Source organism: Seriola lalandi, unplaced genomic scaffold (genome assembly GCF_002814215.2).
Source record: "Seriola lalandi dorsalis isolate HSWRI2012SDOR001 ecotype SW California unplaced genomic scaffold, Sedor1 jcf7180002054748, whole genome shotgun sequence".
In the NCBI taxonomy this organism is placed as follows: domain Eukaryota; kingdom Metazoa; phylum Chordata; class Actinopteri; order Carangiformes; family Carangidae; genus Seriola; species Seriola lalandi.
The window spans coordinates 2,504,295-2,520,207 of record NW_019525301.1 but is presented as its reverse complement, the minus strand read 5'-3'; the positions used below and the strand labels follow the sequence as shown (position 1 = coordinate 2,520,207).

Below are 15,913 nucleotides of genomic sequence, written 5' to 3'. Positions count from 1 at the left end.
TACTAATGAGAGAAACTATGGCTCTCCAAGCTAACGAAGCAACTGTTAGCAAGCTTGTTAGTGCATTATTTTAGTTTGGTCACTAACGAAAAAATAAATTCTGATTCTTTTATTTATTTAGAGTAGCCAGTTAACCTACCCTGCATGTCTTTGGATTGTAGGCGGAAGCTTGAGTAGAAACGCTACACAGAAAGGCCCCAGAACCTTTTTTTGCTGTGAGGCAACAACCACAGTGCTGTCCTATTGTAATGATCAGTTTTGTAATTGGTAGTGATAGCTGTATTGATTGAGTTTGTGTTCACACTGTTTTTTACTGTGTTTGTCTGATGACATTCTACAAGTGGTAGAAGAAGGAAGACACAGACCGACCTTGGTTGAGATTTTCCTTGATACTACATTAGGTTATCCACTGTTTCTCATCACGGAATGGATTTTCTATTTCTCCTGTAGGTACACTGATGTACAGAAAGCACAGTGTCTACACGCAGAAACACCATTACTACCGCCTAATTAGTAGCTACTGTTTACAAACTGAGATGATGGATTGAATAGATTTTTCACTGTCAAACTCACCGAGCTCCTGATATACTTATCAACACTGTGTGCTAATTAGATAGCTAATTATGAGCCGTGCGGATCTTTCTGAGCTGTTATACGGATGTTTTGTTGCTATTTCAGGTAAATGACAGGAATGAAACATATGTTGTGTAATCACAATCAACAGGATTCAGGATTGTTTTTTCCTGTTTGGGTGTAATTTTTCCCACTAGGAGCCAAGGGATTACACATAGATAGATAGATAGACAGATAGATAGATAGATAGATAGATAGATAGATAGATAGAAGAAAAGAGCAATGAAATATACAGGGTCTTTCATATCTTTGTCTTTGTAACAATGTAAGATATCAGTAAAAGTGTACTTCCACTATCCAGCATCAAATTCGAAGCTGTTATCAATATCAAAGTATTTCCCATGGTACTGATCCGAGCCCTGCTGTTTGTTTTCTTTCACAGATCTGCAGAACCGAGCGCAAAACAGTTTCAGTGACGAGACTGGAGGAGGCTCTCCGGGTGCTGTGGATGTTTCCAACATGTCTTGAACTCCTATGGAGGTGTGCGTGCTAAGAATTGGAATAATCTCACCATCCAGAGTGAGAAAACGCTTCAAAGAGCCTGAACTAACTTTTCCTTGTACTATCAGTCAGTATTCTTGCTGTTGTTTGGTGCTATAGCACATACCTCAGTGTTGAGTTTAAGTCTCCGGACTCCCAGGTCCACCCCCGTGAAGCTCTCATCAGCAGCGATGGTGTCAATCTTAATGAACTGGTTCTCCCGTATGGCTGAGCCCACCGCTCTGTCAGACTCGTAGTAGTACAGGTTGAAGGTTTCCTGGAATAAACAAGGCTACTTTGAGTCCTGTGTATGTGTTTATTACAAAAAGCCTCATTCAGACTGGATTTATTTCTCTAAGGGAGATGAGGTGATTTTAAAACATTACCTGCACTGGTCAGTGATTTTAATCCCGCCCGGAGAGCATATTTGTGTAATTTTCCACCCCCGCCCGTAATAATCACAGCCAGGTTTACTTACTGTTTTTCCGTGAGCTGCTCCTCCTGTAATTTAAATCCCATCTGGAGCGACAGCCTTTAAAATGGATCTTTAGTTTTTATTGCCTGCAGTGATCCGCAGTGTGAAATTTGAGTTTTTGTGTGAAAATGAAGAACGTCAGAAACGTTTCGCCAATCTGGAAACATGCTAAAACCAACATACAGTAGAGGCCTGTTTGGAAACCATCAGGGGAGCAAGATCCTGTTGAAACATCAGCTACTGGTAGATACTGGTATTCTCTTTTAAGCCCCTATTTTTAGCCTATATTTGTTCACATCATGAAAAAATGGCACCATTGAACATATGCAAAACTGGCTATTAGCTGTTCCTGTCTGTGTACCCATGGATGTATACAGTAGATTCCCCCTTTGAGAGTCCATGTTTAATATAGACAACCTCTTGTAGGTCTGAAACAATGAGTGAATGAGGAGCAGAGTAAATATTTTATTTTCCCACCTTCTCCTGTAACCTTAATCACATCCGAATGGGATTTACAGTATATATATATATATATATATACTGAAACCACTTCAGGAGGTGGATTGAGACACATTCTTTTCAGATGTTGAAAAGATGTAAATGCATCCACCTCTCCAAAAGGCTTAAACACAATCCTTCCCACCATACCTACACCAGTAAATAATCTGCACAAGTGGCCACTTACCCTTGTGATGGCAGGGCAGTTACCACTACAGTTCAGAGCTATACAACTTCCTGAATAAATTAAAATAAGCTCAAAACTTTAAAAGGTGTTTTGCACTTTTAAACATTTTTGGTCACACTGTTCCCACATTCCCAAAAAGGTCAGTCAGGTCTGTATTTGGTCATTAAAACATCCTTGAAGCTACTGCTGGTTCATTTTCTCAGTTTGTCACTTGTTAACCAAAACAGTAGCAGTTTATCAATCTCCCCAAATGTCACAAAAGTCCTGTTCAGCAAAAATTGAATTTTCTATGTTTAAAGGCCACAGTGAAGCACATAGAGTCGGAGTCTTTAAACTGTGCAAGAGTTTAAATAGACTTTATCTCAGATTGTGATTTTGAAATGCTAAATGGTTATGCTAACAGAATATGAGTTGCATTATGCTCATCTAAGAGCTTTTCTTTGTGTGTTTCTCCTACACATCTTCATCCTCAACCCCCAGTGTTACCTTGCAGGTGCCCAGTACTCCGGGCATGCTGTTGCAGTCTCTCAGGGTGAACTTGACCTCAATGTAGATCCTCCTGGCTCCTTCTCGGGGGATCCAGCCTGTCCTCAGCCAGTTGTTCTGGCTGGGACTCATCACATTACAGACCTGATGCAGAGAAAACATTGTCATCAATAAGAACAATGATTACTATCATTAAAGATGCTTTGTGCTTCAGCGTTTCCTTAGCATTTTCAGACTTTTGTAGTTCTGTTTCTAGATGTGGCTTATGCATCCCTTTAAGAAGTAGTCCATTCATTTGCATGGCTTCATGTTTACAAGACTGACGATTGTCAGTGACCTTCGCTGTCTTCCCTCTGATGAGAATTAGTTCCCTGCAACTAAAAACTACCACTTGGTGGCTGGTTTATAGGCAGATTCTTGCATTTATTAGCATTATTGTTGTTGTTGTTGTTGTTGTTGTTGCTGTTGTAGTGATTCAAACCATTTAAATTTAATCACAGTGAGAATAATCACTAAAAATTCATAGTGTGTTTTCTCCACCACTGTTATTGCAGAAAGCTTTGAAAAACATTTATACCTGCACATTGTACATATTTGTATTATATTCATACTTTTTATAATATTTCTTTCCCATTTTTATCATACATATTTATTTGTAAAAAACATTATTTATATTTAAGCTACCTGACTTGCAGTACTTACTTTGCTTTATCTTTCTTTCTTTTTTTCTTCTTTCTGTTTATTGTTTTGCACCATAACACCAAAGCAAATTCCTCATATGTCAAATAGTTGGCAATAAACCTGATTCTGATCTTCATGTTGGGAAATAGCATGGTAAATAGTGACAATGTTATATTTGATTATTTCTTAATGAATTGACTAAACATTATATAACATGTCAGAAAAAAGGGAAAATGCTAATAACAGTTTACCAGGGGTTTCAATTTACTTGGTTTGTCCAATAGTCATAGTTCTACTATTGTAGAAATAATGAAAAGAAACAAATGTGAGGATTTGAGGTGAATTTCTAGTTAAAAAAATGACTTAAATGATTAATTGTTACTGTAAAGTCAACAGTTGACTGACTAGTTGATTAATCAGCTCATAATTTCTGCTGCACTATAGCCAATCTAATAAAACAGCTAACGGATTAATTATATTGTCTATAATACAAAGTTTCCCTGGGACCAAAGTGATTGCACTGAAGTTCATATAATAATTGATTCTAATAAAACACTCAACCCCACTGCACACTGAGAACATTACCGACCTGGTAAGTGTGGATGGGACTGAAGTACTCATCCATCTCATTAATGGCATCCCACTGTGCGGAGAGAGAGAGAGAGAGAGAGAGAGAGAGAGAGAGAGAGAGAAAGAAACATTCTTGGGTTAGTTGCATACTCACACTTGGTCTCCATATTTTTCAGATTCGTATGCAGCAAATCACTCAGCTGCTGTCTTTATTTCCCACATGATTATCTGTGCCGGTGCGTCTCCCTAACCACATTGGAAGATTATTGGCTTTGACTTCAAATGAAACATGTGACGACTCCTGTCACAAGGTGACAGTCATGTTGGTGTGGCAGGTTTATGGTATGCTATATTTGATATATGTGACTCTCTCAGAAGACCAACACTATTGTTTTCCAAACCTCATTATCTATATGACTTCGGAGGACAGAAAGTAGAGTAGTTGCATGAGGCTTAAAATCCACTTTCTCATTTACTCTCTAATGTTTCTTCATTTAAAAAAAAAACAAAACATATTTTTAAAGTCTCAATAAACACAGTTAACCTGGGATTACTTCCTGCTTTAAATATGCTGATGTATTCCACTCCAGTGCTCTAGCGGTTAACACATGCAATCATGTGCTCTACATTTCAGCATGTCGGAATTCACTTAATGTGATTCCAATGGGACGCATTTCCCTTTAATGAGATGCCCCTCATGTATGTGATTAGGTTTACATTGTTTGCTGAATGCTGCTGGCGGCCAATAATAGAATTACGAGGGGGAACAGTGAATGAAATGTGTTGGTATTTCCAAATGTGTTAATGTGCGTTACACCTCTGTGCACCTACTGCATCCTGCACCGGGAGAAATCACAAGAAAACAGTCTGTTCTGCTCCCCCTCTGTGTGCATTATGAGGATATATAAGCTGCACCCCCAAAAAACCTCTATCTACACATGCACCACAACATTCCCAGATTTTATGTAGTAGGACACACAAGAAGATTAAACTCAAAATTCAGATTTATTTGAATGCATCAGTAGGTATGTACACAGTCACACTTGCAGAGTAGGACAAGATGATTGAAAATAATCTCTTTTTCTCAGCCCCACTTCACATAGCAGCCGGTCTATTTTTGCGCTAGTGTTCACAAGCGGTACAAATGTAAACAAGACATTTACATATGCATACATTAGCATTTCATTAGGGAAAGATACACTTGGAAGTGTATAGTTGGTTGTCACTTAACTGAGTAAATAGTCAGATCTGTCAATCAGTTTTTAGACATCTGTCCAAATCACTTTATAAACAAGCTGAAACGCAAATTGGACACAAGTCCAGTACATCGATGCTAAATTTGGGCTTGCTTTTGATCCAGTAGAGAGGGCGTCTGAGGATGTGCACTTTTATCTCCAGGTAATACCTGGTAATGCCTTGTCACCCCTCCCCCATCACCTGTGTGGCCATTCATAATAGCTATAAATATTTTGGATTTCAAGGTGGAACATGAACAAGTTTTTTATGCTGCAGGGATTTACAGTGTTTGCTTCCAGTGTTTGAAAGAGTGTTTGAGATGATTTCTGTTGAACTGAAGTTTTGCGAGCAACCTGGCTCAAAGGTAATGTCTGTCTGTCTGTCCGTCCACCTCTTTGATCTACACTGAAATGTCTCAACAACTACTGGATGGATCGCTGTGAGATTTTGTACAGACTCATCTCGTCTCGTCGTCTCCCGCTTATCCGGATCCGGGTCGCGGGGGCAGCAGCCTCAACAGAGAGGTCCAGACGGCCCTCTCCCCAGCCACTTCCACCAGTTCCTCCGGGAGAATCCCGAGACGTTCCAAGGCCAGCCGAGAGATATAATCCCTCCAGCGTGTCCTTGGTCGACCTCGAGGTCTCCTCCCGGTGGGACATGCCCGAAACACCTCCCCAGGGAGGCGTCCAGGAGGCATCCTCACCAGATGCCCGAACCACCTTATCCTAAAGATCCTCTGACTTTTCCTATACAACCATCAAGTCCAAATTTCAGTTTGTGTAGTACTTTGGTTTATCCAAGCGGAAACCTCCAGGGCTGAAAAATGAAGCATCAACACTGAAGTATCAAAAACTGCAGTTCCTCTAAACTGGCTCCAACAGTGAGTCAGTCCCCACAGATTCCCATGTTAAAATGTTTCTTTCTTTACATCAGAAATAAACAGCATGGTACGAAAACAGTTTTTGTCTCTACGGCTAATTTCCTCATGACATTAAGACTTAAAGTTATGGCAAGTTTGAGTGGGTGATGTATGCTTGCCACAGACCAGAATATACCAAAGACTCGGCTCCATACACGCCCCTCCCCTTTGCCCATTTTTGGATTAGCCAGGAGTTAGGGGCGGAGTCAGACACTGCCAAGATGGCGACAGTGGAGCAGCTCACTATGAGCTTCAAAACTGCTCTTCAGAAACCTATGGGTGATGTCACAGAGGCTACGTCCATCTTTACATACAGTCTATGGGTTTATCAATGAATACTTGTAAAATGAATGACGTAGCCTGAGCTACACTTAGCAAATTTTATCATGCTAACATGCTAAACTAAGACCACATGGTAAACATTATACCTGCTAAACATCAGCATGATAGCACCATTATTGTGAGTATGTTAGCATGCTGATGTTTGCATTTAGCTCAAAGGAGTACTGTATCTACATACGGCCTCACAGTGCTGCTAGCATGGCTGTACACTTGTTTTCATGCTAGGAGTTTCCTTGCGCGTTCTGTGTTCATGTTTCCCAAATCTGTACAACAGAGCTGGTGAGTAAAATGTCTATTTGGCCAAAAATAAACAAAATAAGAACCAGGTTTAAAAAAAATAGTGTAATTTCCCTTTATCCACACATGGCAATTCAGCTAAGTAAAGCTGCTTGCTTTACTCTTCAAGAGATTATACAGCTTATACAGTATATGCTTCTATATAACAGTATAGAAACACTTAAACCCTCTATTTATGATTGTCATTGTTAACTGTAAATCCAGTTGCACAGTTATATGGTACGTTTTCGTGTCAGGAGGAAAACCATATCATCCTTTTTTGCTGCTGTATTAGAAATAAACCACCACAGCTCAGTCACAGAGGAAATAGATATTCTGTCAACTGGTTTATTCATGGTAACATGGAGACTCAATTGCAGGGTGTCAAAAGTTCAAGAAAACAGCTTAACCCAAACTGCAGGGGAATGGGAATTTGAAGCAGCTTTTTTCCGTCTCTATTCCTGCTGAAACAGGAAATTTGCATGTGATGTAAAGCATAAAGGTCACAATAAACAAACAATAAACAATAGAGTATCAGTTCACAAAAGAAACACGAGATTTATTTAAAGTAGAGTGAGATCATTACTGTGATGCTTAATGTGGTTGAAATTTTGCAGTGGTCCATTGGTGCAAGAAACCAGACCCAAACCTGGCAACTTTCCTGACACTGAGTAGGACACTGGCTAAAACCAAGGTTTAACTGAGGGAGGGGCAGCTTGTCGTCACAGGTCATGTTTTGATTGGATAATTTTATGTATATGCTGCAGGATGAGTCATCAAAAATATTTTAACACAGGAACAGAGAAGAGAGGGATTCTAACACAGTAGTGCTTTAAATTATTTTTGGCATATACTGTATTTGGCATGTACCAAAAGATACCTGAACAATCAACACGGGGACTCAGGATTAGAACTTGGGAAATGTATTTTGAATTGGTCTTTACTGGTGACATCATCCTGCAATAAAGTCGTCAAAATTCTGTTTATTATCCCACCCTTCTCCCCTGCCTAAGAAATCATACTTTTCTCTTAGCTAACATTCTATAAATTTGCAGTTCAACCTCCTTGTGTTATATTCCACCTCACATAATGTCAACAGAAATTACATCATATAAATACTTTGACAGGTGAAAATCTGATTTACCTAAAGCCTGTATACAAAGTGGGGTGGTATTTGTAGAAATGGGCATTTAACTGTCTAATGACGTATTAGGGTGAGGGATGGGTATCAATAGGAGCTTATACTCTGATAAATTACTCTGAGGTGTTGTACTGCACTTACAGTAACAAGCGTAGTTAGTAGAACGTAGAGGTGATGAGCTGACGATCTTATATTGTGGACGATCTTACTTTGGGCGTATGATCTCCGTTTCAGATGAATCGTACAGATCACGTTATTAAAAGGTGCTATATTTACATATTTAATATTAAAAGTTCAGTCGCTGCCAACTAGCCTGAGCCACATCTATCCCTAGAGGAAAGTCACCCTTTAAGAAAGCAAAGATGCCATTTGACAGTGTTGTTAACATGTGAAAAGGGCCCCCCTAAAACAGCATTTCACCTAGGCCCCCTAAAAGCCTAAGACCGGCCCTGTGTGTTAATGTAAAGCATTCTGTCACTGCATAAAAAACAAAAATAATGGAAAAGAAGTATCTCAGTGGATGTAAACAGAACCAGTGACTCACTCTGTGCCAAACTGACTCCCCCTCTACCAAGAGAAAAGCAATTCTCCCGCTCTCCCTCCCTCAGATGAACTGTGGCGAGGATTACAGGTTAAGAAAATTGGTATTCACCTGAGGCAAAACTGATGCTCTCTCGAATCACGGCCACAATAAATTTCAGCCTTCGACAATATACAGCACAGATTATTTTGCAGGTATTACCAGCCTGGGCAGAGTCAATCTGTATGCATGTGAATGGAGACATGCATGTGTGTTTAACCCCGGTGTTACCCATGATCCTCCTGGGCTGGGGATCCTTGTGCAAGCGGTGGAGTAATTGAAAGGGAAAGTGTCGACCCCGCGAAGCTTTGGGGCCGCGCCCACGCTGAACTCGGCCCCGGTTAAGACGACTGGGCTTTTCCATGGAAGCCCTCCAACTCCTCTCGTCAGCCCCAGCTCCCCCTGCTCTCTCCCCCGACACACACACACACACACACACACACACTACCCCAAGGCACCACCCGCCAAAAAACCATTGGGATAATTAAGATGTAGGAAGTCTCACCCATCTCACCCTTCCCTCCCTTCCTCATCCTCTCATCTTTATCAGCTAAATTGAAACCGTCCTTGAACTTGTGAGGACCCCAGCTAATTAGTGGGGTATATAACCTCTCTATCTCTCTCATTATTCTCGTCTTGCCATCTCTGCTCTCAACCTCTCCTTTTTTTTTTTTTTGCTTTTCTTTTCTTGGGAAATCTTAGATTTTAGCTCCTTGTAATTTTCTCCAGGAGTAAAAAAAAAAAAAATCACATGAGCCGAAGGCAGATTTTCAGGAGGTTGGGAGCTGTACAGCCCACAGGGAGGGGATGAGATTGGACCAGATTGGTTGTTGTTTAGTAGTGAGAATAATGGAAATCCTTTCTGTTCATCCTCAGCAGACAGGCAGTGAGAAGAAGAAGAAGAGGAGAAGTCAGAAAGATTCAGCGGGGCATGTTTATCTACTGAGAACGCGATAAGAGAGTTTTCTATCACGACGACAACAGAAATGCAGCGCTTTACAGACCGGCAACTGACAATGCAGTGTGTGTGTGTGTGTGTGTGTGTGTGTGTGTGTGTGTGTGTCTGTGTGACAGACAGAGAGATGGAATGAGAGAGAGGGAGTGAGAAATTAATTGGCTGTAAATTGCACATCTGTTTCCTGCCTGTCAGCTCATCAGAGCTCTCATCAGAAGAAATCAAACGTGGCAGACAAAGAGAAAAGCTGTTAACAAACACAATAACATGTGCACACAATGCAAATATATACAAATGCTAATATACTGCAGGTACACACAAGTGTATGAAAATAACATGCCAATAACAGTGAGTCTAAAAATACATTTTTCATGGCATTTGTCAAGCAATGGATCTGTCAAACATCTACGATAAATAAGTCGTGTAAGGTAACACGCTGTATAAATCTGTTTCAGGTGTGGGTCATAATACTTCTGAAATGCCTCTGATAAGCTTCACATTAGTTCAACTGTGGCTGAAGTCATTCAAAGATAAATGTGGCTCAGTTTGGCTGAATTTTTTTACTCTTTCCAGCTCAAAATACAATAAATCTCCATCTATTTACACTTCGGTTTCAAGGCCTTTCAATGACTGTGGTTTACTGGTAAATAAAATTGATATTATAGAAGAATATTTTTTCTTTCCTGTTAAAATATGAATTTCATTCATTTATTCAAAGATTTCGGTGGAAAATATAGAATATAAATACCAAACTGTTTCATTGAGATTTTTAAATTGACTCAACAGCATCTCTGCCTTCAACAGCTGTGTTTCAGAGTTAGACTGAGTGACACGGATAGAATCAAAAGGACATTTTTCAGTAACTATTTTGAATATTTTTCCAATATCAATTACTGTATGATACAATGTTAATTGAAGTGTGTTACACTCTTCTCCTATTATCCATTAAAGACCCATGTATGAACTCATTCTGTAAGTTTCTGATTACAATCATGGAATTATTAAAAGGTTTTTATTGGTGTTACATTTGAATTCAGCGTCTCTCAACAAAATGCACTGTGTGACCCATTAAGAGCACATTTTAACCAGCAGTCATTTTCAAGTCATTTCCAAGCTGCTTCTCCGCACTGCTAACATTCTCATTCTCATCTGCGACATTGTCTGACAAAATAACCAAACACATAGATTAAAGGCAACAGCTTGGCTGTATTTACTTCTAAAACGATCACTTCTAATGGGAGTTAGAAGCTCGTTCCTGTCAGCTGCTGTGTGGTAAGCATAGAGACGTGTGTCTGAAGAGGGAAAGCCTGATCTCCAGCTCGGGGCGATACTGATGACTCCCTTCAACGGAAAGTAGTTAAGGTTTGTCCAAAAAGCTGATAGATTTGTTGCTAGGTACTTTTCTGAAAAAAAAAAAAAAAAGTTGCTAAAGGTGTCTGACAAGTCAGTTAATCTAGCGGAAACACTGCTTGCTTGCGCCAGATCATTTTTTAAAAGGTGCAATGACCAATGGTGTACCCTTATCACTCAGTCAGTCAGTCAGCAAGAGACCCATTTATAAGGCTGGCCCTGCTGGTGTGAGAGACGAATGAATATTGAGGATGTGCTATAGTGCTGGGTCACAAAAGCTGACCTGAGGTTTGCACGCTTAAAGGTTCTCCACACCCACACAGGTGTTTTCACTTCACTACCTGATTAAACCTCTGTTCGGGTTGGTGTGTGTTACGTCATCGAGCCACAGGTACCAATACCAGGCATAGAGGTGGAAGCTGTCCCGCCCCTAACAGGTGCAGCTAAGTTAACAGAGTGTGAGGAAGATGTCAGTCAAACTCAGACTCAGGCCCACACAGTCCCGAGAGGAAGTCTAATCAGTTAAATAAGTAGACACACTTGTGTAGGCGTATCATTGATGTTAAGGGCCTTTACTACTATGTTCTACTAGCATATTCCTGTTGTGCCTGTTTTTCCTCTTATTGTCTTTTATTTACTATGTTTTCATCACAAACCAGTGAGTCATTTTGTAGCACTGTTTTGAAAAGCTCCATGAAGTGGTACTACAGCAAACAGAGGGAAGAGAGTGGATAATCATCTCAGTGTACTGAATTTGAACCTGTGATGTTGTGACTCACCTGCGCCTCCGTCCACTGATCCTCGAGACTGCCCCGAGTGAACGTCGCTATCTTCATCACGTAAAACACAAACAAAGAGTGACGCTGTAAAATCCCGCCTGGTGATCGTTTCTCCTCTCATCTTCTGCTAATTGTGTTTCTGATCTGGATGTTCTGGGGTCACGCAGCCAAGCAGCTCGGGTCTCTTCTGACTCTTTGTCGCAATTAACACTTGTATAATCCACATTCCTCGACTTCTCTGATTCTCCACGCTCCCTTTCTCTCTTTAATCTCCTTTGTTTTATTCACCCCATTTAGGGGTTTCCACACAGACAAAGAAGTTGCAACCTGAGTCGCCTGAAGATCAGAGAAGCTGTTGTTAAGCAGAATAAAAGCGTAGTTGCCTCTAAAGCTGGCGTCTAAATATTGGGGTCTATTCTCATATGAGTCTGACGCCCTGTAGCATGAAATCAATATCAGTCTATTCATAACGTATGATATGAGGGAGAGTGAATGCCAAAAAAGATGAAAGAGAGAATGAAAGATTGATTAACAAATACAGAGAGAAAGCGGGTTGAAAAGAGAGATGATTATGTGCTGCTGGTATGAGGGACAATAGAAGGGGAGTTGCCTGTTTAAGGCTCCATTCATCATTGTTGTTTCAGAAGAGGCTGAAGGCAGCTGTGGCTACAAACACACAGATTCTTGCTGGGAGTCTGGTGCACTGATGGAAATTATTTTCTGCTCAACTTTGCATTTCTAATAAGATTTGCTCCGAGGCTTCAACAGCACAAAAAAAAAAAAAAAAAAAAAATGTTTTAATGAAAAATATATAAAAAAATGAGACAAAAATGACCCACAATTTATTCTGTGCTCTGAGGTTCCTTCTTATTATTAACGACTACGTGGATGTTCTTATTTGCACTCTATTTATGTCGTTCTACAGAAGCTTCTTAGTGCCATCAATAATTAACAAACGGTAGATAAATCACATGCTGAAAACACTGTATTTAACTAATCTGCAACCTCTCAAACTGCCTGAGCTCACTTACACATCCCGAACAATTCGGACTGCATTTGTGACAATTAGTGCAGGAATTTGACACCAGAAACCTGAGATTGTTTCCTGTATCCTCTGTGTGGTTTAGGTTTAGGCTTTGTTGAGGTTCAGAAAAGATTAAATACAGAAAAGTGTGTTGTGACACAAGTCATCAAACAATTGAGTCTTTCCCCACTTTAATCAGGTGCTTTTCTTGTTCTCAACATAAGAAATGTTAATTGTGTTTTAGGTGCCACAGGCAGATATTGTAGGGAAAAGGCATGTAATACATGACCTGGCATGAACCTCTCAGTTCATTTTCCACAGGTCGTTATCAACGGTCGCAGACCAACCAATCAGAGCATTGAATCGTGTGACACAGCGCAGAGCTACAGAAAGAGGAGAAAGTTTTATACTTCTCTAAAAATGTTTCTTCTCTATTTGCAACATGTGACTTTCAGACAGGGTTGAATGACAGGTGAAAAGACAGAAGGAACAATGGGGCACGAATGACCCACAATACCATGTTATCGATGACCTTTACTGTCCATTTGTCCTCTGATTGAAGTAAACAACAATGAAACCAAACTGATCTACACATTACCTTTCAGAGTACTGCCTTTCAGATGCCAAAACCTACTTTGACAATCAGACAATGATCAATGTGGAATTTTTCTGTGGACAATTTCATATGAGAGATTTTGGTGCTTTGTTGTTTTTGCTGTGCATTTCTGACTGGTTCGATATGGGCAGACTCTGTTGGAAAAATATGATGTCCATTATTTCTTGGCAGCAGGATTTAGCAACATTTCAATAAAATCTGGCAACATTTGTGTCGTTTGCTTATATTTCCTGGCCGCACCCCCATCGGTTTTTATGCCTCCACGCTGCCGACAGTCAGGGCCGGAGGCAATATGTTTTTGTGTTGTCCGTCCATCTCATTCTTGGGATCGCAATATTGCAGTAACGCCTTGAGGGAATTTCATCACATTTCGCACAAATGTTCACTTTGACTCAAATGATCTGATTAAATTTTGGTGTTCAAAGGTCAAAGGTCAAATGTCAAGGTCACGGTGCCCTCACAAAACACGGTTTTGGCCATAACCCAAAAATTCATATTCATTATGTCACAATTTAAAACAAATGTCTAATAGGATAAGATGAAGTGATGACATCCAAAAGGTCAAAAGTCAACTTCACTGTGACAGCATAACATTCTGCAAAAAACTCAGGTAAAATGAGCTTAGGGCCGTATTCCCTGCAACTGGTTGGTGGAAGCATACAACTGTGAGGTGGTGATTCAACTTTAAACTATATGCATATTTATATATATATATATATATATATATATAAATGCTGGTGTGTCTGAAGTAATGACAGTAAGTAAGAACTGTATATAAAAGCATGCTGACATTCCTGAATTATACTGTCTAATTGCCGGAACTGAGAAATAACAGAAGAAAAAGGAATCACCAGGATGTTGAAAAGTGCAGGATTTTACACTGAACATCACAGCAGTGACTGTGGAAGTATCAAGGTTACTTCCAAAGAAAAATGTACTAAAGAATTACTCACTTCACGTGTGAATGGAAGAGAATATTCATATTAACAGAAGGTTGAAATGTCTTTTTCCCCTCATACTCTTCTGTGTAGTCCAAACAGTAACCCACTACCCGCTAGACCTCATGATCATAATCCAGCTGCTTGTAATCCATTACTACCACGCCCCCTCTTGCATTAAAAGGGTGCAAAGAGCAGCAGACGACACACGTGTTTTAGCAGGAGAGGCGTCAAAAGAAAGACAAGACAAAGCCGAAGAATGGTGTCTTCTTTGAAAGATCTAATTTCAGATTAGTATGTTTGATGGAGGTTTCTTTAGAACTCATAGACAGAGAGAGAGAGAGTGACAGAGGGAGGGATAGAGAGAGGGTGATGAAGATAGAGAGAGAGAGAGAGAGAGTCAGTAGGGTGTGATGGCTGTGTGTGTGTGTGTGTGTGTGTCTGTGTGTGTATGCATGTGTGTGTATTTGCTAGTGGCATTTCCAGGCTTAATGCTGGGCTCTATGTGAAGTAACAGGTCTGCATATTAACTCAGTGGAAATATCAGGCTCTGCCCAACACCTTTCTGCCTCTCATACTATCAGCCACACGACCACAACAGACTTAATAACTTTGCTCCTGTGTGTGTGTGTGTGTGTGTGTGTCAGCGTGTGTGTGTGTGTGTGTGCCTGTCTGTGGGCTCTTTGACAGTGATAACCTTTCTGGAATAGGAGTGTTAATTGCACTGGTCTGGGATCAGTGGGGTAGATGGTGTAATTGCTATCTATTCTCAGATGCAATTTTTACAGGACAGTGTGTGTGTGTGTGTGTGGTGTGTGTGTGTCTGTGTGTGTATATGTGTGTGTGCAATGGTGTGCAAAAAGATGAAAAGATCCTAATGAAGAGGAGCATTCAGAAAAAGTAAAAGAAAAAGGGAGTTCATGTGTGTGTTGTGCCAATTACCCACTGTGGCAGTGTTTACCACAGAGAGTCACATCAGTGTCTGCTCATGGCCTCTGGTCACCTCTCCAGGCCTCCTCCCCTTTTGGGAAATGTCCCACTCCATTTTGGTTTCAAAGAACTTTATTTCTTCATATTATCCACCTGCGTCACCAGGAGATGATGGTACTGATGGACAGAGTGTGGCCAAGAAACACGGATACATCGATCTAGATCCATTCACTGAGCAGCTTTAGCGCCAGTGTGCCAGAGTTTGGAGCAACCTCTTCAACATCAGTGGCCTGTTGCACCAGCTGAGCCTTCGAACATTTAAAAGTTTGATAGTAACCCTCTTTGTTTATTTGTTTCCCCCTCTGTGCAGTTTATTAATAAAACCTTTCTCACAAAAGCGGTATAGACCTCTCAGCATAGTTTTTTCCATTTGGCACCTTAATCTTATAAAGTAGAGAAAACCCTGATCTACATGTTGAGTTGCATAACATGACTGAATGGGTGAACATGATTTACTGTTTAACAGAGTTGTCCCTTACATGATGGTTAAGGGCAGTGCGGTCCAGGCGGCAACCTTTAGGGTCAGAAAATGAAGCCAACACTGAAGGGCCAAGAGCTGCAGTTCTTCAAATGACCACTAGAGACTGGCTCCAAAAGCGAGTCAGTCCCCATAGACTCCCATGTTAAATGTTTATAGTCTCTATAGCTAATTTCCTCCTTCATGACAACTGTACAGGGTTTATTTTTATTTCACTCACCTGTTAACATTTTATTAAGTCTTAAAGTTATGTATACTTGAGGGTGTGGCTGCTTTGAG

General features: G+C 40.4%; 1 protein-coding gene across 1 annotated transcript in view; it reads right to left on the bottom strand.

Moving 5' to 3' along the window:
* epha8 (eph receptor A8) overlaps positions 1-15,913 on the bottom strand; it is a 126,488-nt gene that overhangs the window by 69,043 nt on the left and 41,532 nt on the right. Inside the window, exons 3-5 of the mRNA XM_023424631.2 lie at positions 4,030-4,083; positions 2,760-2,903; positions 1,241-1,390 (exon numbers count right to left, since the gene is read on the bottom strand). Coding sequence (XP_023280399.1) covers positions 1,241-1,390; positions 2,760-2,903; positions 4,030-4,083 — 348 coding nt within the window. The remainder of the gene's footprint in view (positions 1-1,240; positions 1,391-2,759; positions 2,904-4,029; positions 4,084-15,913) is intronic.